The sequence below is a fragment of the Zootoca vivipara genome, chromosome 10, assembly GCF_965207765.1.
Source record: "Zootoca vivipara chromosome 10, rZooViv2.hap1.1, whole genome shotgun sequence".
In the NCBI taxonomy this organism is placed as follows: domain Eukaryota; kingdom Metazoa; phylum Chordata; class Lepidosauria; order Squamata; family Lacertidae; genus Zootoca; species Zootoca vivipara.
The window spans coordinates 8,401,347-8,427,043 of record NC_142593.1 but is presented as its reverse complement, the minus strand read 5'-3'; the positions used below and the strand labels follow the sequence as shown (position 1 = coordinate 8,427,043).

General features: G+C 44.1%; 1 protein-coding gene across 1 annotated transcript; it reads left to right on the top strand.

Annotated features, from left to right (window-relative positions):
- Positions 1-1,376: 1,376 nt before the first annotated feature.
- Positions 1,377-23,329, top strand: HSD17B3 (hydroxysteroid 17-beta dehydrogenase 3). The gene is made up of 11 exons (XM_035100257.3): positions 1,377-1,571; positions 6,433-6,479; positions 8,867-8,942; positions 10,608-10,715; positions 11,751-11,818; positions 13,663-13,698; positions 14,609-14,643; positions 14,990-15,071; positions 20,614-20,679; positions 20,948-21,097; positions 22,116-23,329. The coding sequence occupies exons 1-11, from the start codon at positions 1,418-1,420 to the stop codon at positions 22,224-22,226; spliced, it is 933 nt and encodes a 310-aa protein (XP_034956148.1). The 5' UTR covers positions 1,377-1,417; the 3' UTR covers positions 22,227-23,329.
- The last annotated feature ends 2,368 nt before the right edge of the window (positions 23,330-25,697 follow it).

The following is a 25,697-nucleotide window of genomic DNA, read 5'->3' as shown; positions in this document are numbered from 1 at the left end:
TGGTTTAGAAGAAATTAGGTACCTCCTAATTCCAACTGTTCATTATAAGAATAACTGTTTAAAAGCTGGTACCTGGGTTTGATCCCTGCCCTGGCCTCTCCCCTCCTTGTCCCTTTTCCCTTGTGTTTTATGGTTTGGGAGTTGGGCTAAATGACCCTTGTGGTTCAACTCTGTTCTATGATGAACTATCTGATGAACTATGCAGAATTGGCTAAGCTAACAGATAAACAAGAGAGAAGGACAAAAAGGACTTCAAAAGAGTCTGGGAACCATTTACAGTTTATTCGCAGAAACAACAGAATGGACTGGATTCACTGGCAGGATTTGAATAAACGTTCACAATTTCATTTGAGTAACAGATATTTCAGAGAAATGATAAGTGGTTTTATTTTTGTGTAGGAAAAGCATACAAAAAAAATACAATAAATACAATAAATAAAACTAAATAACTGGGCAGAGGTGGAGTTGAGGGAAGTCCAGAGTAGGGGAGGGAGAATAATTGTAAATAACATGATGAAAGATATTTGTATCATTATTTGTTATAAAATTAAATAAATATTCAAATAAATAAATAAATGAACCACTGATCTTAGGGCTTGCCGATCAGAAGGTTGGCAGTTTGAATCCCTGCGATGGGGTGAGCTCCCGTTGCTCGGTCCCAGCGCCTGCCAACCTAGCAGTTTGAAAGCACATCAAAGTGCAAGTAGATAAATAGGTACCACTCCGGCGGGTAGGTAAACGCCGTTTCAGTGTGCTACTCTGGTTTCGGTGTTCCGTTGCGCCAGAAACAGCTTAGTCATGCTGCCCACATGGCTCTCTCAACAGGAGAATAACATCCCGCTCCTGTGAGAAGTCTGGCTGCTACATTGTTCACTAGCTTCGGCTTTCAAGGGCAGAGCCACGTAAGAGTGTACAAAATTGCGCTGTTCATTCAAGAGCTAGCTAAGTGGTCCTGTCACATGGACCAACCACAAAACTAGGAGAGCACCACTGGCACACGGAGAGAAAAGCCCAGACGACTGTGATTTCGGTAGCTGTATGTGAGTATCTTAAACAGGAGTAGGCATATTGTATCCCTAGGGGGTTATGTTCTGGGACATCTTTTATATCAGCGAGAGACAGTAGAGAGCTAAAGGCAACATCATCCTGCAAACTAGCTGGCCTGAACCTGACCACAATGTGCCTTGAGAAGGAGCATCTCTCCATGCAAAAACAAAAAAACATTTTAGCTCTCATGTTTTTGTTTGGGTAGTTTACATATCTGGGCCAAGAAAGTTATTCTATGATCTCTATGGCTAGAAAAAAATTCACATGACTCACACGTTTATGATTAGACAGGCTTCTTTTTTCTTCCTTTTATCAGACCAGAAGAGAGACAGTGGCAGTATCTTGACTGAGCCCACAGCATCGGTTCCTCATGGGTGAATTCCTGCAGCAGTTCCTCTCTTGCCTCGGGGGAATCACTTGTCTCATTTTCCTGGCGAAATGCGTTCGGCTTTTGAAATATTTCTCTCCGCTTGTATGGAGTACGGTGCCTGAGTCTTTTTTTCGGTCCATGGGAGAATGGGCAGGTAAAGCAACTTTTCCTCATATTTTTTGTTGCTGGGAAAATGTGAACCGATGTGTTGGGGTGGGAGCAGGGGAGCAACTGAGTGGGCACCAGCTTTGCAACACAAAAGGTCCCAGGTTGTGGCCTCTCCAAACGGGGGTAGGAAAGACTCTTGTCTGCAATCCTGCAGAGTTGGTGCCAGTCAGCGTGGGAAATACTGAGCTAGATGGACCGTCCTAATCCAATCCTCTAATCACGACACTGGGCAGTGCCGGATTTACGTATAAGCTAAACAAGCTATAGCTTAGGGCGCCAGACTCTTGGGGCCCCCAAAAAAATTAAATAAGAAAAAAACCTGGATGTACATTTCCAAAATATAAGATAAAAAACAAATAAAATAAAACCTACATACAGCAACAGTGTTTTGTGTTGTATAGGCTCCTGTGATGTAAGTAATGGGCCCCCAATCATTTTAAGTTAGAACTTAATAAATATTTCACTATTAATATACTTCTTCTTAATTGTATTACACTACTAATATACTTCTTCTTAATTGTATCATACTATTAATATACTTCTTCTTAATTGTATTTTAGTTCAACAATTACTTTGATAAAATACATATTTTGTTATGTGCAAATGGCTTATTAGGTCCATAAATTGCCATATAGCATATATTCAACACAAGGAAAACAGTGACAATTTGTTGTTGACAAAGGATAGCTGGACATATAAAGGGCCCCATTACCTTCAGTAGCTTAGGGCCTCATCAAACCTAAATCCGGCTCTGCTCATGACAGTTGAACTGCCCAAACATCTTCAAGGAGATCTATCCCTCTGGAACTCCGTTTTCTTTTAACTACCCTTTCTTATTATAATATTGACACATGCACCCTTGAAATGTTTTTTTAATGCAGTTATGTAATTGAGAAACATTAATATGCAACTTCAAACTTTTTGAAATACAAAGCAATTCAGGCTGCAGTCCTACACAAATTTATCTGGAAGTAAGCTCCAATAAACTCAGTGGAGCTTGTTTCAGAACAGACAGATACAGGACTGCAATGATAATGGATGCTTTGTTAACCTTTATGCAGAGCAGCTCCAAAGAAATGGATAGACTTAACTTAGTTGTGTTCGTTAATTACAACACATCTACTCTGAGTAAAAGTAGTTAAAAATTAATAATTTCCAATGATTTTTGAAATAAACAAAAAGTCAAGAGTCCCCAAAAGTAAAACACCAAATATAACAATATTTAAAAAAGAAAAGAGGTCATGGGCATGATGCACAGCTTTTGTCAAGGATGCCAACAAACACCAGATGAATTATCATGTCCCCTGAGGTTTTGAAAAAATGAGAATCACACATTCCAAATGTCCAACAAATCTCTCACATTCCATGGAATATTTTGCAGAAGAGCAATATTCCAAACATTTTTCAACCAAGAAGAAACATAGAGGTTAGACGAAGTTTTCCATTTTTGTACACTGAGACATGGTGCTGCTAATAAAAGAAGTATTTTTTGGGGGGGGTTATGTCATGATTAAAAGGGTAAAGGGACCCCTGACCATTAGGTCCAGACGCGGACAACTCTGGGGTTACGGCGCTCATCTAGCTTTACTGGCCGAGGGAGCCGGTATATAGCTTCCAGGTCATGTGGCCAGCATGACTAAGCCGCTTCTGACGAACCAGAGCAGCGCACGGAAACACCGTTTACCTTCCCACCAGAGCGGTACCTATTTATCTACTTGCACTTTGACGTGCATTCGAACTGCTAGGTGGGCAGGAGCTGGGACTGAACACAATGGGAGCTCACCCCGTCGCGGGGATTCGAACCGCCGACCTTCTGATCGACAAGCCCTAGGCTCTATGGTTTAACCCACAGCGCCACCCGCGTCCCTTTTTATGTCATGATTACCGTCCTCAAATAAAGAAAGGAGTCCCAATTGTGGGGTGAATTGAATAGGTTCCTTAATAATTTTAGAGATTTATTTAAAAACTTTAGACCAATGACTTTTACTAGTGGACGTGCCCCCCCATAAATGGAAGTGAGTTTGAGAGAACCCACATCCCTGGTAACAATCTGGGGCACTAGCTTGGAGGTAAAACATGAAAGAGCAACTGGCCTATCACCTGCGGTTTATTTAGGGAGCGAGTTCCGTCACCCTTGCAGAAATTATTTTGATTGGTCTATTGGTCCACATTCTGTCCTCAATACGTATCATAATTAAAGTCTGCTTCCCAATTTAGTTTCAAACTCAGAAGTTTTCTAGTTGTACTACTTACCATTTCCTTATACAGTGGTACCTCTACTTACGAATTTGATGCGTTCCGAACGCACATTTGTAAGTCGAAAAAAATTGTAAGTCGAATCCCATAGGTATGCATTGGGAGAAAAAATTCGTAAGTCGAAGCAACCCTATCTAACAATTCGAAAGTAGAAAAAATCCTATCTAAACCGCATCCAAGATGGCGGACAGAGCTCCATTCGTAAGTAGAGTTATTCGTAAGTAGAGGTACCACTGTATATCATAAAAAATAAGGTAAAGGGCCCCTGACAGTTAAGTCCAGTCGCAGACGACTCTGGGGTTGTGGCACTCATCTCGCTTTACTGGCCGAGGGAGCTGGCGTTTGTCCGCAGACACTTTTTCCGAGTCATGTGGCCAGCATGAGTAAGCCGCTTCTGGCGAAACCAGAGCAGCACACAGAAACACTGCTTACCTTCCCACCGGAGCAGTACCTATTTATCTATTTGCACTTTGAAGTGCTTTCAAACTGCTAGGTTGTCAGGAGCTGGGACTAATAGTGCCCTAAACCCTTTCCAGTAGGACCAATATTTAGAAGTATGTTTTCTGTTCATGTGAGGGGTTGAGTAGCTTATAACATACATAAGCAGTGCTTTTCTTCTGGAAAAAAGGGGGGAACTCATCAAAATGTTTGTTTGTTTGTTTGTTGTGGGCCAGTCACAATGCTGCCACACACACCCAAAGATCTGGATTAGAAATGGCCACAACTTGAGCTTGTTTGGAGGTTCTAGCAGGGGAGCGCAGCTATCGTATACCCTTGACCGAAGAACGGTACACTCCTTCTATCTGGGAAGGTCGTCCTCTTCCACCGAGCGCGCAGCTTCGGGAGGGACGCACATGGAGCGGTGAGGGAGGAAGGGGACACCCGCCTAGCCAGCCAGATCAGCCGAATCAACCCTGGCGATCAATGGGGTGACAGATGTCGCAGCCAGATCGCCCTCACATCCGACTTTTCTGTCGGAGACAACACGGAAATTGAACTGAAGGACAATGATAGTGACTGTGATAGGAACAGTACAAATGAAAAGGAAGTACAACACGAAGGAAAAGACAATTTGGTATTGGAAGACGGTTGGAGGAATATCCCTCCTTTGTGGGGGGAAAGACAGGATACGGTGGATTTACAGAATAAACACAAGGAAAAGAACAGTCAAAGAAGAGGAAAAACCCAGGGGGGGTACAAGGACGATTGGACTGTAAAACATTGGAAAAAGGGGGTGGGTTGAAGGAAAATTGGACATTTGATTAATAGGATTGATTAACAGGATTGAAAATTGGTCTGAAGACTACGAAGCTTGCTGTGATGGAGGGGGGTAGCTGGGAAAAGAGGAGGGGAAGGCGTATTGAGGATAGTTAATTATGGAATTGAAAATTAGTAGGAAAATTGGTCTAAAATTTATGGAGGTTTTTGGAGGGAAAAATTAGGCTAGGGAGGAAATTAGATTTGGAATAGGTAAAAGCAAGACGGTATGAAATGATTAGTAAGGAAGGAAGTTTTGAGAGGATTAAAAAAAAAAAGATTAATATAATAAAATATTAGAAAACTGGTAAAGGAGAATTAATATGAAGACCGGGGTAGGGGGGAGGTAGGGGAAGCCAGAAGAACAATGATCATGGATAAAGATTTAATAAGGTATTTTTTCTTTTTTCTTTTTTCTTTTTTCTTTTTCTCTTTTTTCTATTTTTTCTTTTTTATTTTTTCTTACAGGACAGGCACGGAAAATAGTTGGGAGGATACCCTCCCTTACCCTCCCCAGGTTCTTGGGGCTCTCTGGTGGCAGGGGAGGGCTCTGAGGGGTGGAGAGGGGGGTGGGGATAAACCCAACTATAAAATGGATTGTCTCCGTCGATTCGCCGCGCATGGGTGGCTCTAGTGGCAGGAGAGGGCCCGTGGGGGGTGGTGGAGGGAGGGAATTAATTTGTTATATATGTTGTCCTTGTGTGTAAAATCAATAAAATATATTTAAAAAAAAAAAAGAAATGGCCACAACTTTATTCATTACAGATATAGGGTTTTTTTTTGGCTCAGGCATTGAGTGTGTATCCGTTCTAGCCCCACCAGACCAAAAATAATAATTGTTTAATTTTAAAAAGGTAAGGGAACTCGGTTCCCATGAGTTCCATATGGGACTCAGCAATACAGCTGCAAATAAGTGTGTTGTAAAGTGCATTATACAAATGTGACACTAGATGGCGATGGTGAGCTATGGCAAATTCAATATATTTTTCAAAACGTTTTTGAAAAAAGCATTTTCACAACATTTTTTAAATATGTGTCTAGATTCCACCCTGCTTTAAAAAAAGAAAACAAATCCCAGCATATAGGTCGTTTAGGAGGTGTACAATTTTATATAATTGAAACTGACCAACATCCAAACCAATGGTCAGAGGTGATGGGAGCTGTTGCCCAGCATTATCTCAAGGGATGCTGCCTCTGCATTTCTCCATCAATGAGACTGCGATGCAAAAATTAAAAATTTTAAAAAAAAATCATGTGGAACCGCAGTGTTTGAAATGCAAGAAAGAACGAGTCAACTAAAGATCACATACCGTCTTTATTGTCTCATCCTTTAGTGATCACAGGATCTGGCGATGGGATTGGAAAAGCCTATTCCTTTGAGGTATGATAAACATGTACAGAATCTCTTTGCATTCATGTCGCGTTTTGAAGTATTCATAGGGCTTTGCATACATGTTTTTCACAGCAGGCCTTACAGTCCTGTAAAACTATATTTATCCGAGGGACAGGAGAGTGCATGTGGCTATGTGGGAAGCTCCCTTGACGTAGGGGAATTAGGGGGACAGCAACATGATGGTGGAATTCCATGGGATAAACAGCTTAGTGCTCCAGCCAGGTCAGGGATTCTTTGCTACAGAAAGTCATTCTTTGCAGCCTCCCCATGGTGTCTCACAAAGGAAATCAGGGGAATGTTGCCCCAAAGCTCCTGCAACATGGAACCAACAGTCTTTGGGGCAAGGGGCTTGCCTTCTGCATAACACTGATGTATTGAAGAGGCAGGAAGAGAGAAGCGTCTATGTGGCGGAGGAAGGGGGTGGGGGCGGTCTGCCCTGGGTGCCATCTCTGAGGGGGGGTAACAAGAAGGCACCCCGCAGGGGGCTTGCCTTGCCGCCCCCGGGCATAGCAGCACAAGATGATCCTCCGCTCGTGGCTGCACCCTCCTCCTCCGCCGTCCATACAGCACTCGAGCGGCGCTGTCGGCAAACCACAGTGGTGGGATCCCCCCACCGCCGCTGCAGTTGTGAGCGAAGGATCCCTTCACTGCTGCTGCAGCCGTGAGTAGAGGATCCCACTGCCGTATGTACTGCACGTGCGCATGCGCAGTACATAGCAGCGTGCATGCATGTGTGGTAGTAGCAGCACGCACGCATGCGCTATATGTACGGTGCACACGCATGCTCCGACTGGCAGTTTGCCCCGCCTTCGCCCCTGTGTGGACACATCAGAGAATCATAGAGTTTGGGGTGGAGGCCTTGGATCACTTAGTTTATCCTGCTGTCTGATCCAGGAAGTGTTGGAACCAAAGCATCCCAAAGAGATGCTGTCCAGCCTCTGCTTGAAGACCTCCAGGGAAGGACAGCTTGTCTCTGTTAAAAATGCAACTTAACTTCCTTTGGTCCTATACCAGTTGAATGATTCCTGGCTACTGTAATTGCGATAGGTTGTTTTTATTGGTTTTTTTAAAAAGTTATATTCAATTGCTTATGAGTTCTTGTTTTGAATTCGAATGTTTTTTTTTAACTGAACACCACCTCCTGTGCTATTATTTCCAAAAAAATAATAATACAGTGGAACCTCGGTTTATGAACACCTTGGTTTACGAATTTTCGGTTTGTGAACGCCGCGGACCCATCTTGAACAGATTAATTCACTTTCAATGGGAAAGTTCGCTTCAGTTTATGAACGCTTCAGTTTATGAACAGACTTCCGGAACCAATTACACCCATGCTTCGGGTTAAATACGCTTCAGGTTGAGTACTCCGCTGACCCGTCTGGAACGGATTAATCCACTTTCCATTACTTTCAATGGGAAAGTTCGCTTCAGTTTATGAACGCTTCAGTTTAAGTACTCCGCGGACCGTCTGGAACAGATTAATCCACTTTCCATTACTTTCAATGGGAAAGTTCGCTTCAGTTTATGAACGCTTCAGTTTATGAACAGACTTCCGGAACCAATTGTGTTCATAAACCGAGGTACCGCTGTAAATTGTTCCTTAATTGTCCTGCATTCATTTATTCATAATGTTCAACTAAAACCCACCCTCCTGTAATTTAAACTTATTAGATCTAGTCCTACTCTCCGAGTAGCCCTCTGCTTGTATTTCAAGTATTTTAAGAGTGATATATTGTACTCTTGTACTTCTCACACCCACCCCAGTCTCTTCTTATTTAGTTCCCAGTTCTTATACCACAGGGGAGGGGGAAGGTTAGAGAATGTAAAGAAGAGATTTAGGGAACTTCCCTATGACCTGCTTATTGTGCATTTCTCCTGATTTGTTTGCAGAAAGATTAGATGTTGTTGGCTATTTAAAGCATTCACCTGATTTGTTTGTGGGAAGATTAGAAGCCATTGCATCAGAGCAAGGGTTCTACGTCTTCCAGTTCAGTTCCCTTCTTGCAAAAAGTTTCATTTTTTGGGTTACATGAAACTTCCCAGTCCACTATAATTGTTCGACCTGAATTTGCCAGTACGTGATTGAATCCCACCAGGAAATAGAGACAGTTAATAAGTAGTACCTTGAATGGTGCTCATAACCTCACCTTTTATTAGCATTTCAATACTTTTGCCACTAGGAGTCAGAATTTCCTAGTTCACTCCGACCTGCATTGCACAACTGGAAAGCATTTGCTTCCTTTCAGCTCCACTTGTGTATCCTCCACAGTTACGGATATTAGGACAAATGCAACAAGCACCTGGATAGCTTCTGCCATATCAGTGCAGCCCAATCATTTCTGAAATACTAATATATTTATGACTTGCTTCCATAGCTCGCCAGACGTGGATTAAATATTGTTTTGATTAGCAGAACACTAACAAAAATGCAGAAGGTAGCCTCTGAAATTGGTAGGTACCTGTATCTAATACAGTATGTGAAAACGTTATCACTTGATATCTTTATGCCTTAGGTTGTAATCCGAAGCATACTTGCTAATTGTGCAGGAGGAAGTGCCTTTGAATTCAGTGGGACATTTTGCTGTATAAACAGGCTTAGAAGTGCCCTGTAAAATTCATTTTATTAATCAATGAACTAGGCATTATTTAATTAAGCAATAGCCTGACTGGAAAAGTGGAGTTTGGGACATCCCAGATTCTCCTTTGCCAGGAAAGTGTATGCTGTATCTAACAGCCCAACCCCACAACCCATTTTGCTGGCAAATAAAAGTTGATCCATACTTGACAAAGCATTCGAAGCTGTGGCTTGCTCGCTGCTTGCCTCAGTGAACACTTACGTAGGAGTGCGGCCCTCCAGATTTGATACTGGACTCCAGCTCTCATAATCCCTGACCATTGCCCATGCTGACCAGGGTTGATGGAACCTGGAATCCATCAACATCTGGAGGGTCACAGATTCACAGTTGTTGGAGTCCAATGACACACCAGTGTGGTCCACTGCATGTTTAGAGACATACCCCATCCCATTAGACGTTACTAGGGTGGCGCTGTGGTCTAAACCATTGAGCCTCTTGGGCTTGCTGATCGGAAGGTCGGCGGTTCAAATCCCCATGGCGGAGTGAGCTCCTGTTGCTCTGTCCCAGCTCCTGCCAACCTAGCAGTTCAAAAGTGCTTCAGTGCAAGGAGATAAATAGGTACCGCAGCAGCGGAAAGATAAATGGTATTGCTGTGCCCTCTGGTTTCCATCACAGTGTTCCGTTGCACCAGAAGCGGTTTAGTCCTGCTGGCCACATGACCTGGAAAGCTGTCTGTGGACAAATGCCGTCCCCCTCAGCCTGAAAGTAAGATGAGCGCCACAACCCCATAGTCACCTTTGACTGGACTTAACCGTCCAGGGGTCCTTTACCTTTTACTTACTAGGCAAATTGAATGGATATTCTACACCAGTGTGAGCTGGCTGTACATATGTATAATGAAATTTAAGAGCTCTTGTACTGATGCAATAGTTGGAGTCATTGCTTTGGTGTAAGGCAGGATCCAGCACTCAGGTTCAAGTTCTCAAACTGTGACCTTGTGCTGGTCCACAAATTTCATTAAAGTGTTTCACAGAAAAACACAGTAATATTTCTACGCCATCCTGCACTTGATTTGTTTGTTTATTTATGATGATGGAGATAAGGGGCAATTTTGACTAGGGCCATGAGGCTGTCAAGACTATGGCCTAAGTCTTGTGATTTCTATAATACAGTTTTGCTACAGTCTACTAGTTTTCCCCTCAAAAATCACCAGTTAAATAATCCCTTGTCAATATCCCGGCCTAGGGCCTGTGGTTGTCATAAAACAGCACTAGTTTTGGTGCTTCTGCCAGTGCTTAAGGAAAAAAGTTGTTAAAACATGACTTATGTATGTGTTTTGCTTTATAGAACAAAATAAGTACTGTATGTTATGTGGTCTTCTGAGACCCCTAACAATATTCAAGAGGTCTTGGGAGGAGGGGACACCTTGGAGAACCATTGACCTAGCATATTGCCTAAATGCATTGCTGTCTTAGCAGTAGCCAATGAAATTCTTAAAGAGCACAAAAACGACACTCTCTTTTTTCCCTTCCAAATGCAGAGCAGTCCACAGGGAGAAAAGTGAAAATTATACAAGCTGACTTTACCAGAAGGAACGTGTACAATGACATTGAAGAAAGTCTTCAAGGATTAGAAATTGGAATTTTGGGTAAAGTTTCCAATAGGGCTTTTCAAGAGTTCATTTTGGGTTGCAGTGAGGCAGTGTGGTGTAGTGGTTAGATCAGGCGTAGGCAAACTCCGGCCCTCCAGATGTCTGAGACTACAATTCCCATCATCCCTAGCTAACAGGACCAGTGGTCAGGGATGATGGGAATTGTAGTCCCAAACATCTGGAGGGCCTGGGAGACCAGGGTTCTTAATCCCCACTCAGTCACCTTGAAGCTCACTGAGTGACCTTGGGTCAGTCACTGCCTCTCAGCCTAATCTTCCTCTCAGGGTTGTTGTGAGGGAGAGGAAAACCTTGAGGCTCATTCGAAGGGGGAGGAAGGTGAGATAAAGGCAACAAATAAATAAAACAAACTCTTCTCTCATAGTTAATGAAATTATATTGTGTCAAACTGGCCCTCATCAGACCTACAAGTGGGGTCAATATTGAATTATGTTTAAAAGGCCCGTTATCTTCTGAATGAGTTCAACAGATGCTATGCCTTCACAATAACTCAGTTTAAGGCAACTTTTACTAACCTGGTGCCTTCCAGATTTTGGACTACAACTCCTATCAGCCCCAGGCAGTTTGTAGTCCAAAACACAGTGGGCTTCCCGATTGGAAGATCAGCGGTTCAAATCTGCATGACGGGGTGAGCTCCCGTTGCTCTGTCCCAGCTTTTGCCAACCTAGCAGTTTGAAAGCACAGCAATGTGAGTAGCTAAATAGGTACCGCTCCGGCGGGAAGGTAACCGGCGCTTCCATGCCCTCTGGCTTCCATCACGGTGTCCTGTTGCGCCAGAAGCGGTTTAGTCCTGCTGGCCACATGACCCAGAAAGCTGTCTGTGGACAAACGCCAGCTCCATCGGCCTGAAAAGCGAGATGAGCGCCACAACCCCATAGTCACCTTTGACTGGACTTAACCATCCAGGGGTCCTTTACTCCAAAACATCTGGAAGGCACCAAACTAAACTGGCAGCAACTGGTCTAAGTAGTTGTGCCATCTAGTTGTGTGACTCACTGTGTTTCTGTTTATTAGTTAACAATGTTGGAATGATTCCTAGCCCCTTTCCAGCCCGTTTTCTTAACGGACCAGAGAATGACGAGGTAAGGATTATTCTATGTTTGTGCTCTTGAAAGCAACTGTTCAGAAGGCCCACACTTTCCTTTCATACAGAACAGAGAATGATCATGAACTTCTCTCGAAATAAATGAACAGAAGTTAAATTTGTTTGTTTGTTTATTTATTATTTAGGCATTCAGTTCATTGAATCAATTCCGATCAAGTTACATTTGATCTGAACAGAGCAAGTGTAGCCACTATCACAAGTTCCTCCAGGTGTTCTTAGATGCAAATTTCCATCACCCACAGCCTGAATGGCCAATGAACAGGGTTGGTGGGAATTGTGGTCCAGCAACATTTGAAGGGCACCACATTGACTACGCCTAGAACAAGACATTTCCACAGAGTTATTGGACCAGCTATTTTTAGCCAAAGTCCTTAAACCTTCCTTTATTTCCCTGAAGACCATAGTGCAGAAATGATAAAGTTTCCACAGAATCCACAAGGGAAAACATCCAAGCATAAGGGAAGGGAATGGGGAAATGCAGTAGAATTGATCTATTATGCCCTGTTGGAAAGACGCTCGGGGCAAACGGCAAACTGCCTCAGACTCCAAGCACTTTCCTGTGGCCTCTACCTGGCTGCCGCTACCGAAGCAGTCCAGAGGGCCAACAAATATGCGATCCTCCTCCTCTGAGAAGAACACACACGGTCCATGCATATTTCAGCAGGATTGAAGAAGCCAAAAGTAGTACTAAAGCTACTTTATTGTAAAGCTAATTAGACAGTCCATTCTCTGTTTCTCTGCTCCCAGAACTCCAACAGATCAGAGCTATGCATCTTGTTTCTTACTCCATTGAGAAGCAGAAACGAAAGGGTACAGAAACAAAACATCACATGGTCAGGAAGAGATAACGCAGACTTCCTCTCAGGGCCGTCTTAAGCGCCCCTGGCGCCGTGGTGCACCGGATCTCTCTGGCGCCCGTTTCCCAGCGCGGTGGGCGGGTGAGCGCAGCGCGGCTGCCACAGGCGCTGCCGCGTGGCGGGAAGGCACAGCGCGATCTCTCCGGCGCCCTCCTGCCCCGTTTTCCTGCGCGGTGGGCGGGTGGGCACAGCGCGGCTGCCACAGGCACAGCTGCACGGCGGACTGGCGGACCGGCCGGCCAGCGGGTGGGCGCAGCTCGTGGCGCCCTCCTGGCGGGCCAGCGCCATGGTGCCCTGCGCCACCCAGCCTGGCCGTAGGGTCGGCCCTGCTTCCTCTCTCACGCTGTAACTCAGACTCACTGTGTGAAAACCAACAGACACATTTGCTGCTGCTGGAGCAGCAGAGGATATATAAAAATCCTAACATGCCCAACTTTATGATGGCCTAAACATAACAGAGAAAGCAAAATTGAGGCTGCCATCCTATGCACACCCACGGGGAGTAAGTCTCATTGAAAGCTATGGGAATTGCTTCTGAACAAACACGAATAGGGCGATATTACAAATCTCACTGGTGCTAGCGAATAGCTGTTTTGATCTAGCAGACAGTGCCCTGCTTTATATTTACTAGCTAGATTTATATCTTTTCTTCACAGATTATAGTACCTTTAGCAAGGGGAGGATGCGGTGGCCATGCAGTTTTGCCACAGACAACCTTTATTCATCCTTAAATGTTTCCTTTCTTTCCTGTGGCCCTCCAGATGTTGTTGAACTTCAACCCCTGTCCTGCACCAGCCAGATGGCCAATGGTAGGAGAATACGGGAGATGAAATCCAACAACACTTGCTGTGCCAAGTGCTCTCCATTCCCGTTTTAAACATTATGTGGAATTGAACATTCTGGAACTCTTTCTCTCCACCATATCAGTCAGCCTCTCATGTAATCCACTTTTTATTCCCTATAGGACCTCATCAACTGCAACATCTTCTCTGTCACCAAGGTATGTACCACACAATGGCTATGCATATGTGGAATATAAAGATATTTGGGGGTGTGGGGGGGATTTCACAGACATCTCGGCTGTGGTCAAAGATGTTACCGGTACTCTCACACAATGTGGATAGCTGGTGATAGCTATGTTCTTTATTCATTGAGAAGATCCTGGAGGAGTTTTTGAAGACCAAACTGAATTGTGGTTGCTGTGGGTTGCTTCACACTTTATGGATACATGTTGCAGATTGTGTACTTGCCAGAACAAAAGTGCAACATTTGAACTGAACGCTTGTCATTCTTGTCTGAGCCAAAAAGATGAAGGAACATTCCGTTCAGTTCACAGTTTAATGCGAACCTACCTGATTTCCACTTCCCAAAATGATAGATGAACCGGAATGCAGCTATGCTTTGAAAATGGCACTTCTCCAAATTTTGCGATGCAGTTCTCCAACCAAATAATGTGCTAAAAATATGTTTAATGGGGGAAATGTTAATAAAAAGGCATAAATTAGCAAATAGAACATTAAAAATTCATTATATTGGGAAAATTGCTTACAAATTACACCCTGTCCCCAAATATATTCATTTTTGTACACAGTTTTTTGGGTTGGGGAACTGGATCACAAAATTCAGAGAAGCCTGAATTTCCAAAGGATAGCTGTGTTTTGGCTCAAGAATTTTTTTTAGGAAGTGTGAATTAGGTGGATTTGCATTAAATATTGAGCTGTGGAGTTTGGTATATAGCACATTCCAGATGGTCTACTCTGTGTTAATGCTCTGTCTCGTATAAATTATAATATTTTGTTGCAAGCTACCCAGAGTGCTTGGGGAAACCCAGCAAGAAGGGTGGGGTATAAATAAGTAAATAAATAAATAAATAAATAAATAAATAAATAATGTTTATATATATATTTTAGATGACACGGATGATTTTGAAACAGATGGTGTCAAGGTAAACCTCTTTCTTATGTTCAATATTTAAATAGAATTAAAAAACAGAAAGAAAAAAAAGCTTTCGAACTGGAATGAACTTGGTTTAACTTCCAGAATCCAGTTGTGTTACTTGGTGCAACCAGGGCCATGCTCCCTGGACAACATCATGATCACTGTGGACAAACGCCGGCTCCTTCGGCCTGAGAGCGAGATGAGCGCTGCAACCCCATGGTCGCCTTTGACTGGACTTAACCGTCCAGGGGTCCTTTACCTTTACCTTTTATTGGAAGCCCTTGGTATTTTACATTAGGTTACAAAACGAAAGAGCGTTTACATTGCAAGCTTGATGTCATGTTGTTTTTCAGACAAAAGGGACTGATTCTGAACCTCTCTTCTGCCGCAGGCACCTTTGTCTGTCCATTATATGCAGTCTATTCTGCCTCTAAGGTAAGAATTCTGCACTTGTTTTAGACATTTTTTGTGTCCTTCTAGGATTTATGGAAGGAAGGAAATTGAAATTACGGCAGCAGCCTGCTGTCCTTATCTCCAGTGGAAGTAGAATCTACTGGAAGCAAAGGCAGGGTAGCAACTCAGGGGTAAAGCATATTATTTGCATGCAGAAGGTCCCAGGTGTGATTTTCAGCATCTTCACATGGGCCTTGGAATCTCCCCTGTCTGGAGAGCTGCTGCCAGTCAGAGTAAACAGTACTGAGCTAGATAGAGTAAGGGTCTCACTGCATCTTCCTGAGTTCCTATGAATTGTTTTGACAGGGAGCCCTGAGAACTGCAGAACACCTCAAACCAAATTCTCCACACTCCAACACATGTATATTTATGTAAATATGTGGGTGGTTTTTTTTACCTGTCTGCCTTTCCATCCCATTAATGGGTCACCTGAGGCAGCTCAGAGCAATGGGATGTAAAGACAGTACAAGCAGCACATTAGAGGAAGCTAAGAGAGGAAAAAACACCCAAACATTGCTCATACTGTGGGCATGCTGTAATGAAACTGTTTTGCTAGGTGTCTAAACGCCATCAGGTAGGGGATCTGCTAGATCTCTGAGGGAAAAGTGAGTTCCACAGTCTGGGTGCCACAAGGGGGAAAGATTCTCTTCTGCATGCTCATCAACCTACAGAGGAAACAAAAGGTATTGTTACAAAAGCCCAGTGCCTGCCCCCTCTCTCAGCCAAGCAGTGTCCAGAGCGCATGGGATCATAGGCACCAACACATGGTCTGTGTCCCTTTGGAGAATAGAAGACACAGTGGAGACTCTCGCACTTTAAGAAATAGGGTTTATCCGCCTATTTATACCCTCAATCTGCTTGGAGGGGTTCCAGATCTTACAGCATGGCCCAAAGCATCACAGCCAGTCCCTCCTTCTCCCTTGCCAAGATGGATTTCACCCTTTCTTCTTCTTCTTTTTTTAAAAAAATTATTATTATTATTATTTTATTAAAGGTTTTCTCAGTTTACAAAGACTTGGGCAATGCCTCTCATAGCTTTTTTACAGATCAGTTTCAATTGTTGAGACATTGGGGAGGAAAAGGGGGTGAGAGCGGTAGATAAGGGGAGGGGGTGGGGGTGGTGTGACAATGTTTCTAGTTTACTTAAAGTGTGTGTGGGGGGGTTGTCAGCATCGGTTGTGCAGGTTCTTTGTTGTGCATTTGTTTTCCTTTGATGGTGAGAGTTGTTGGGGTTGGCCTAGGATATAGTTTCCTTTTGTGGTTGGCTGTGCTTGTCTGTTTTATGTGAGTAGGGTGGGCGGGTGTTCTGGGTCAGGTTAGCCATATTGATTTGTATGCTGTTGGTAGATTTCTGTCGTTGTCTTGTTGGGCTGTGTATGTGATAAAGGGGAGCCAGACTGGGGTGAAGCCGTCTTCTTCTATTTGACCCCGTGTCAATTTCAACTTATTGGTTAATTTTTCTAGTAGGGCTGTTTCCCAAACCGTCTGGTACCACTGATCCACGTTTACTCCTGCCAGGTCTTTCCAGTGTCTGGTTATGGTGTTTCTGGTAGCTGAGAGTAAGTGGGTTATGAGTTCTTTGTGATGTAGGTGGGCATTATTGTCCTGGAAGATGTTTAGCAGGGCCAGTTCTGGGGTAAGTTCTAATGTTTGTTGGGTTATTTTACCTATTTCTCTTACGGTTGTTCTCCAGAATTGTTGGGCTTTGGGGCATTCCCACCACATGTGGAGATATGTGCCTGTTGAGGTGCATCCTCTCCAGCATTTTGATGAGGTTCCTGGGCGTATTAGTGCTAGTTTTCGTGGTGTTAGGTACCACCTGTAGATGGTTTTCAGAGTGAGTTCTTTCCTTTTTGCTGATATGGATTTAAAGGGGGGTTTAGACCACATTCTGGTCCACTGAGTGGGGTTAATCTCATAGCCTATGTCTTCTTCCCATTGTTTTTTTATTGTGTCTGGGGAGTTTGTGGTATTTTGGAGCAGTATTTTATATATTGCAGATACCATCCCTTTGCCGAGACCCTTTGTCGTTAGGAGGTTTTCAAAAGGTGTCAGGGGTCTTGTTGCTGCTAATTTTATTGCTGGCTTGTTTAAGAGGGCATGTAATTGGTGTTGTGCTAACCAGGGTATTTGGGTGTCTTCTAGTTTATCCTGTATTTCTTGTGTTGTCAGAGGTATGTTATTTTTATAGAAGTCTGTTAGGCGATATAGGCCTTTGGTTTGCCAGGTTTTAGTTTGGATGTTTTGTGCTGTATGGTGGAATAATGGATGGTAGATCAGGGGGAGTAGTGGGGATGTGGTTGGGGATAGTTTGTCCGTTTCTGTTTTCCATGCTTTGAACATGGTTTGTGTGTATCTATTAAGTGTTGTGGGGATCCTTCTTAGTTTGTTTGGGAGGAATGGGTATGCTGTGGTGCTGATATTTTCAATTGTGTCTCTCTCTAAGTCACGGGTGTCAAACACAAGGCCCGGGGGCCTAATCCGGCCCGCCAGACCTCGTCATGTGGCCCGCGTAGCCGCCGCCGACACTAGCCGCTGACAGTAGTTCTGGAGCCTGCGATTGGCCGAGGGTCAAAACCGGGGGCGGGGCTGCAGGCGGAGGCCGGGGCGCTGGAGCCGCGCTGACGGCCTTGGCCAGGGAATTTCAATTTCGAATGAGGCTGAGGGAGGCGGTGGCACAGCAGCCAGACGGGGAAGTGAGATGCATGAGGAGGAGGAGGAAGCCCGCCGAGGAGGTAGGAAAGCCCTACAGGCGCCGCCGGCAAAGTTGGTGCCGGGACAGAGCAGCGCTGGATTTTTTTTTGGCGGGCTTTGCTGTAGTCTCCGAGAGCGAGTGAGGCGGCACTGGGGAGCCGCCGCCCGCCGCTTCCCTTCCTCTCCTCGGCTGCATCCGGGAGGTGGGCGAGCGAGCGGGCGAAAGGGACGCGGAGTGAGCCTGAGGGGGAAGTAGGTGAAGCGCAACAGCCGCTCTCTTGATGGAGCCGGGTTTCTCTTCCCTCTTCCCCTGTTTTCTCCTCATAGACACTCGGGAGGGTGCCTGGCTTTTGCTCTGCCCCCCCACCCCCGAGCCGCCCTTTGGCTTCTTAGTTCCGGCGGAGCTGCTCCCCGGGGGGCGGCCGGGAGGGAGGCGGCGGCGACGGCACGGGTTCCTGCTCTTCCCGCTCTGCTGCCGCCTCCTCTCAGCCCCTCGTGATGTAGGGCTCCAGATGGAGTCGCCTCGCGGTTTGAGTAGGTGGGAGGGGAATTTTTTTTGGGGGGGGGGAGGTTTTCAAGTGAATACGACAACAGTGCGGGTGGGGGGAAGAGCAGCTCTGAGGCGAAGATGCACGTCCGCTGGGGCTGCCGCCGCCTTCCTCCTCGGGAAATCCGCTGCCCTCCCTCAGCGCGAGGAGAAGGGACTCTGGCGCTGAGGAGGGAGGATGCAAAAGCAAAGCAGGGAGTTGGCGCTGCACCGCATGTTCCTGCCCCTCTCCAAAGCATGGGGTGGGTTGCAGCGTGTGGCATCCTGCCTAGCGGGGTTTGGGTGTGCGCAGGGCGGGAGAGGGAAGCCCTCTTTCCATCTGCAGGTTTTTAATCCCAGCAGTGGCTTTCTCCTTCCTGCCGAAGGTTTAGTTGAGCCCCCCCCCCCGGAAGCCGTCGATCCCCACCTTTTGTTCAAATTTCCCTCGTTTACATCCCCTCCCACACACGCGCCACGACGCAGGAATGTGATCCGCGTGGGGGCGGGAATGAGCTTACATTATTACAAAAAACAGTAATAATTGAATGCAGTGACAATAATTTATGATAGTAAAGAGTGGACACATAGTCCTACAGACACAACCGGCCCTTTGAGGGTGACCAAACTGCTGATGTGGCCCCCAATGAATTTGAGTTTGACACCCCTGCTCTAAGTGTATCCATTGTTTTGTCTCAAAAAAAAAATTATTTTTTATTCATTTTTAGTTTTAACAGTTAGCGTCACAAATAAGTCATAATCATGTACACATAGGATTTTCCGAATTCCTCGACTTCCCTCCACCCCTCCGGAGTTCCCCTGGTTATTCTTTTCCAACTGCATCATATGATGTTCTTAAAACTCAATTCTTACCATAGCTCTCATTACATTGCAAATGTGTTTTTTTGAGAATCCTGCCAATGTTTTTAATTGTTTACAGTGTTCTTTTAAGTAACTTATAATCCCCCCCCCGTTCTTTATTAAACTTATTATCTTCATCTCTGATCTTCCCGGTCATTATCATCTTTGCCAGCCATTCTTCTCTTGTAGCAGCAACAACAGACAACACGGTGATGTTGGCGAAACAATGAAAAGGTAAACCACCGTGAGGTGCAAATATATGTATAAACAACCTTCACATATACAAGGAGATTCAAAAATGTGTGCAAAATCTCATGCTCGAAGTCATAAAAGTCCCTTTGCGTTCTTATCTCTTCCCATTCTTGCCCGTTTCACAGGAATGGTTTCCTCAGGGGGCGGACTCTTTCAAAGGTTCATGTGTGAAGGCTTAACAAGACTGCCAAAGCTTGAAGAAGCTGGCCACCCGCCGGATGAGATAAGAACATATGGGAAGAGATAAGAACGCATAATACATCATAGCACTTTATTGTCGGACTTGATTATTGCACGTTATACTGGACTTTTATGACTTCGAGCATGAGATTTTGCACACATTTTTGAATCTCCTTGTATATGTGAAGGTTGTTTATACATACATTTGCACCTCACAGTGGTTTACCTTTTCATTCTTCTCTTGTAGGCACTTCCTTCCGTCTTTGGGTTAGCAACATCTGCACAGCTGTCGTAGCGTACATAAACAGTCTTTCCTGCTCTTTTGGTACTTCTGGACCTAAAAGTCCTAATAAGAAAACTTCTGGTTTGTTTCTTCCCCTTTCTTCTTCCCAGAAGCCCTTTGTCTCTTCCAGAGCAGATACTCTAGTCTCTAGTCACGCCCCACAATGGCTCTCTTAACGGCCCAAGTTTGGCCTGGCTACCCAGAAATTCCTTTGCGGCTTATATTCTCCCTCCATATCACATATCACCCCAAATCCTAGCATTTTTTTAATTTTAGGTGTTTAGGGGGGTCCCTCCCCCGCCCCAGTTCTGTAACACCATGTATCCTTTGAAATTTGCATTCCTCAGAATTTGGCAATGCAGCTCTCCAGCCAATTAATGTTTACAGAAATGCATATATTAGGTAATCATTCATTTAAAAACTACAAAATTGTGCTATATGAGGAAGGACGACTTGCAAAACTTGTGTTTATTAGGAGAAAGTCACACTAAAATGAAGTTTCATGAGGATTTAAAAAAAAAAAGAAAATTCACAAATTTGTGGAGAAATGGAACCAGCAAACTGTATTTAAGATTGGAAAAATTAGAAACTGAGATATCCAAAATTAACAAATCCTTCCATCTCTAGTGATAAGAAAGATGAATCAGAGTATTGGTGGGATGGGATTCTTGATCTTTTGGCAATTAATTAAAGACCAACACACTAACATGTATTAAATTTTGTCTGTCTAGGCTTTTGTATATAGTTTTTCCAAAGCGCTTCAAGCAGAATATAAAGGAAAGGGAATTATCATACAGGTAATTTAATTCTAATTCTCTCTGCTATTAGAATAAAACTAAATCTAAATCGTCTGCATAGATGAGATACTGGGAGACCTTGTATGTTTTTGCCATTTTCTATTATTTCATCTTAATTATGTGAAACATGTCCATTTCTCTCCTTTAGTCCACCCTAGGAGATGCTGGTTTTTCACTAATTGTCATTTAAGCTTCCTATAATGTACAAAGCATTTGAGATTGTGAAAAGGTTGCTGCTGCTGATGTGTTTATTTATTTCCTGGTTTAGGCTTTGACTCCTTGTGGTGTCTCTACTCCAATGAGCAACTGGGCAAAGACCAGCCTCTTCATAAAGTCAGCAGAAGACTTTGCTAGACAATCGCTGGAATATGTCACATTTGGGGATGAGACATGTGGATCCTTAGCTCATGAATTCTTGGTAATTGAACTGCAAACTTTAATCAGATGAAGGGGATGGCTAGGGTTCCCCATCACCAACATCTAGGGCAGGCATGGCCAAACTTGGCCCTCCAGATGTTTTGGGACTACAATTCCTATCATCCCTGACCACTGGTCCTCTTAGCTAGGGATGATGGGAGTTGTAGTCCCAAAACATCTGGCGGGCCAAGTTTGGCCATGCCTGATCTAGGGGCTACTGGGGGCTTTGGAAGACTATTCTTCAATAACATTATTTCTTGCCCAATCCTATCCATGCCCATTCCGATGTAAGTCCAGCTATGTTCGGTGGGACTTCTCCCCCAATGAAAATTAGGATTGCAACCCTGAGTGCAATCCTAAATGGGTAAGGGGGCTAGGGAGTGAAATGGTGGACAATCTGCCACATCCCAACCCCTTGCCAGCTTGTGGACCGAGCAAGCAGATGCAAGGCACATTGCACGAAATGTAGGCAATGTCCTATAACTTCAGCACAAGTTTCGTTCGAGCATCTCTGCATGGATGCTTAATAGACAGCTGGCCTGGAAGCTCCCATTGTCATTGCACCTTTCTCACTGCCACCCTAAAAAAGGCAGATAATAATAATAATAATAATAATAATAATAATAATAATAATAATAATATGTTTGTTTGTTTGTTTGTTTGTACATACCCCACCTATCTGGCTGGGTTTCCCCAGCCACTCTGGGAGGCTCCCAACCGAATACTAAAACCACAATACAGCATTAAACATTAAAAACTTCCCTAAACAGGGCTGCCTTCACATGTCTTTTAAAAGTAAGATGGTTGCTTATTGCCTTGACATCTGATGGGAGGGCGTTCCACAGGGCAGGTGCCACTACCGAGAAGGCACTCATCTGAGCAGTGGTGTTGACCATTCACCCACAATGTGCTATCATGTAAAAATCACACACAAAAACTATCAGCCTGAATCTTATGAAACCTAACCATATGCATGAGATATTAATGTGTCTCCCCCTTTTTATATATACCTTCTAAAGGTAAGGTTCATGAAGTGCATTCCTGCATGGATCCTCCACAGTGACCGATTACAAGAGACTGTACTTGTCAAATTTACAGAAAACGCGAAGAAGAATAGGAAGAGCACCTGAGAAAGCCTTCTTTGGAGCTTACATCGCTGCAGATCCTGTCTGGATTGTCTGGTATGAACATGCCAGGAGTGAGCTTGATTCGTTGAAAGGCTTTTATTATGAGTAAGAAGAGCCCTTCAACTTCTGTCTTTTTTGTCCTGTTTCAATGCCATATATTAAGTACTTCTGCTTCTGCAGTCCCTTTGCAGCCAGAGTTTACAGATGGCGCACGCTTAGATGTAATTTGATTTTTCCCCCAGTATTGATTTTGATGTTGATTTAATCTTAACATTGATCCCCACAATGTAGTATTGTTCTGAAGATTTATTTCATTACGTCTGAAAGAATTAAAATGTAAAAACATGAAGAGAGTTTTTGAGGAGATGGTGGAGGACAGGAGGGGGCTTGAAGAGCATGTTCAGAAGCTCTTTCCACCAGCATGGATGAGAAACAGCTTCACCAACCTAATGACTTCCAGATGTTTTGGTCTAAAGCTTCCATCAGCCCCAGCCCTGCAAAGGGTTGGACTCTATCAGTTATTAGGATAAGGAATTAGGAGAAATGAGTGCTTTGTGGGACCATTGTCAAGAAATCTTAGCTGTTTGATCATATGACTTAATAAATTTTAATTAATTGATTAAAGTTGCATGTGGACAAAAACAAATGTCCTGAATCAGGTTGTACAGTTTCTCTGCTTGAAGCTAATATGAAACATGTTTCATAGTAGGCGCCATCTTAGAAGAACTGCCTCTTTTAAAACGGTATTTTCTACATGCAGTTATCAAGATAAATGATATATAAATTTTAAAATCAGGAACACCTTCCTACTTGATTAAAAGTGTTTAATCTATTAATCTAACCAATTAACCAATTAATCATTTCAGGCTGGTAACTTAGCTGATCTGTAATGTACTGATCTTGCCTAGTTTGAGCTGAGTCGTATACTATCAAACTAATGTTAACTAATACATCTGTTATGGCTAATATCCAGTAGGATAAACTAATAAATGCGTCTTATAAACTAAAGACTATTACACTTTGTTTGCTTTTGGTTTTACTGTTTTATGTTCATTGCCTCCATTTTTAAACCCACATAACAAACATTAAAACGTCAGTGAAATGAGGCCTAGCTTATAGTTAATTTCTCAATATTTATTTGGGTTTGGTTCAGTCCAGACACTTGTACTGAGCTTGCTGTTGGATCCTTTTGCCTGATATTCTAGAGCAGGGGTAAGCAACCTAAGGCCTGGGGTCTGGATGCAGCCCAATCGCCTTCTCAATCTGGCCCACAGACAGTCCGGAAATCAGCGTGTTTTTACATCAGTAGAATGTGTCCTTTTATTTAAAATGCACCACTGGGTTATTTGTGGGGCCTGCCTGGTGTTTTTACATGAGCAGAATGTGTGATTTTATTTAAAACGCATCTCTGGGTTATTTGTGGGGCATAGGAATTCGTCCCCCCCCAAATATAGTCCAGCCCCCCACAAGGTCTGAGGGACGGTGAACCGGCCCACGGCTGAAAAGGGTTGCTGACCCCTGCTCTAGAGACATATGGGGCCCTGGGTGCCTGAGCACCCATAAAATTTCTCATGAAGGAGTCAGGCACCCACAAATTTTGGTGCCAGGGCCATGCATGCTGGATGGCATCCATGGCCCCAGGCACTCATAGTCACAGGGCCAAGTTGGTTAAACCACAAAGCCAGCCCTAGGGTTTGCCGTTCAGAAGGTTGGCGGTTCGAATCCCCGTGACGGGGTGAGCTCCTGTTGCTCGGTCCCAGCTCCTGCCAACCTAGAAGTTCGAAAGCACGTCAAAGTGCAAGTAGATAAATAGATACCACTCCGGCGGGAAGGTAAATGGCATTTCCGTGTGCTGCTCTGGTTCGCTAGAAGCGGCTTTGTCATGCTGGCCACATGACCTGGAAGCTGTACGCCGGCTCCCTTGGCCAATAACGCGAGATGAGCGCCATAACCCCAGAGTTGGTCACGACTGGAACTAATGGTCAGGGGTCCCTTTACCTTTACCTTTACCTTTACCTTCATGGGGCTTTTTACTTTAAAAAAAGACCAGCCAGGAGAGGCATGATGTCAGTAGCTCTGAACCTAGCTTTCAAGACCTTAGACTCATATGATGATGTTGGTGGCATCTTGGATGAGCTCTCACAGGAAACAAGGTGCCAGTATTTCCCTAGGAAATTGCAAGAAAAAGGTCAACTGCTTCTGCTCAGTAAGGTGTACTACATTTTGAGACTTTCCAGTCCTCAAAATTGAAGACTTTCTATGTCCTCAAGGGGACATAGCTTCGTGCAGAATATTTGCGCTATGTCAGTCACAAAGAAAAGCAGATTAAGAGGATGGAAAACTGCTTTTAACCCATGACCATGTACAATGTGCTCCCAGCCTAGCAGATTACATCTGCCCTGTAGCTCTAAGGCTTCAGGTCTGCAGTCACTTGCTGTGGTGTACTCCCACTCTAGTTAGTAGGACTTTTCTGGGGTAAGTGGCTTGAGGATTGCAGCCTTAAGAGAGTCAAAGATTTACTTTTACAGAGATCAGAGCAGCAAATCTGTCTAGACAAGCAATTTACAGTTCAGTAAATCTTTTTGCTTAAGTGAACCATTGATCTCCAGTGTTGTAAATACTCTTATTATCATGACTGGCAGGACAGAAAGGGCCCTACTGTTCTCAAAAGACCACCCACAAGAGAAAGAATTTGATGTGCCGTTTGCCTGAAATACTTTATTGTGGTGTCACAGCATAGCCTGAAGGAACTTCTGGGGCAATCTAGGGCAGATTGGGCCTTGGAGCTGGAATGGTGGCATGTATTTTCAGGAAATGCCACAGTCCTTTTTCGAAAGTAGCTACTTGGATACATTCAGCTAGGTTTCTGTGTCAGATGCAACTGCAAAAGCAATGACAAGATAATGAAATACACAGAGACATTTTCTCACACTTGTCTTAAATCTTCCCATCGCTTGACCTTGTTGAAATGATAAAGCCAGGAATCTGTCTGTTACAGCTCTCCGAGCTATTGAAAATGACACTGGAGTTATTAATCTACTGTTTCATACAACAACTGCTCTAAAATAGTTCTGGTTACAGGTAGGTAGCCGTGTTGGTCTGGATCGAAGTAAAATAAAAAAATTCCTTCAGTAGCACCTTAAAGACCAACTAAGTTTTTATTTTGGTATGAGCTTTCGTGTGCATGCACACTTCTTCAGATACAGTGAAATGGAAGTTTCCAGGCACTTATGTAGAGAAGGGGTGGGGAGGGGGGGGAGGGGGAGGGGGGATCACTCAGAAGGGTGGTGGAAATGGGTGATTGACTGACTGATAGCTGTTGATGACCGGAAACGACTGCAAATGGTTTTGCATGAAAAAGCAAGGGTGGAGATGGCTGAAGATCGCTTATCATGTATAATGAGATAAGAACCCGATATCTCTGTTCAAACCAGGTCCCTCCATGGTTTTGAGCTTGGTGATAAGTTGCAATTC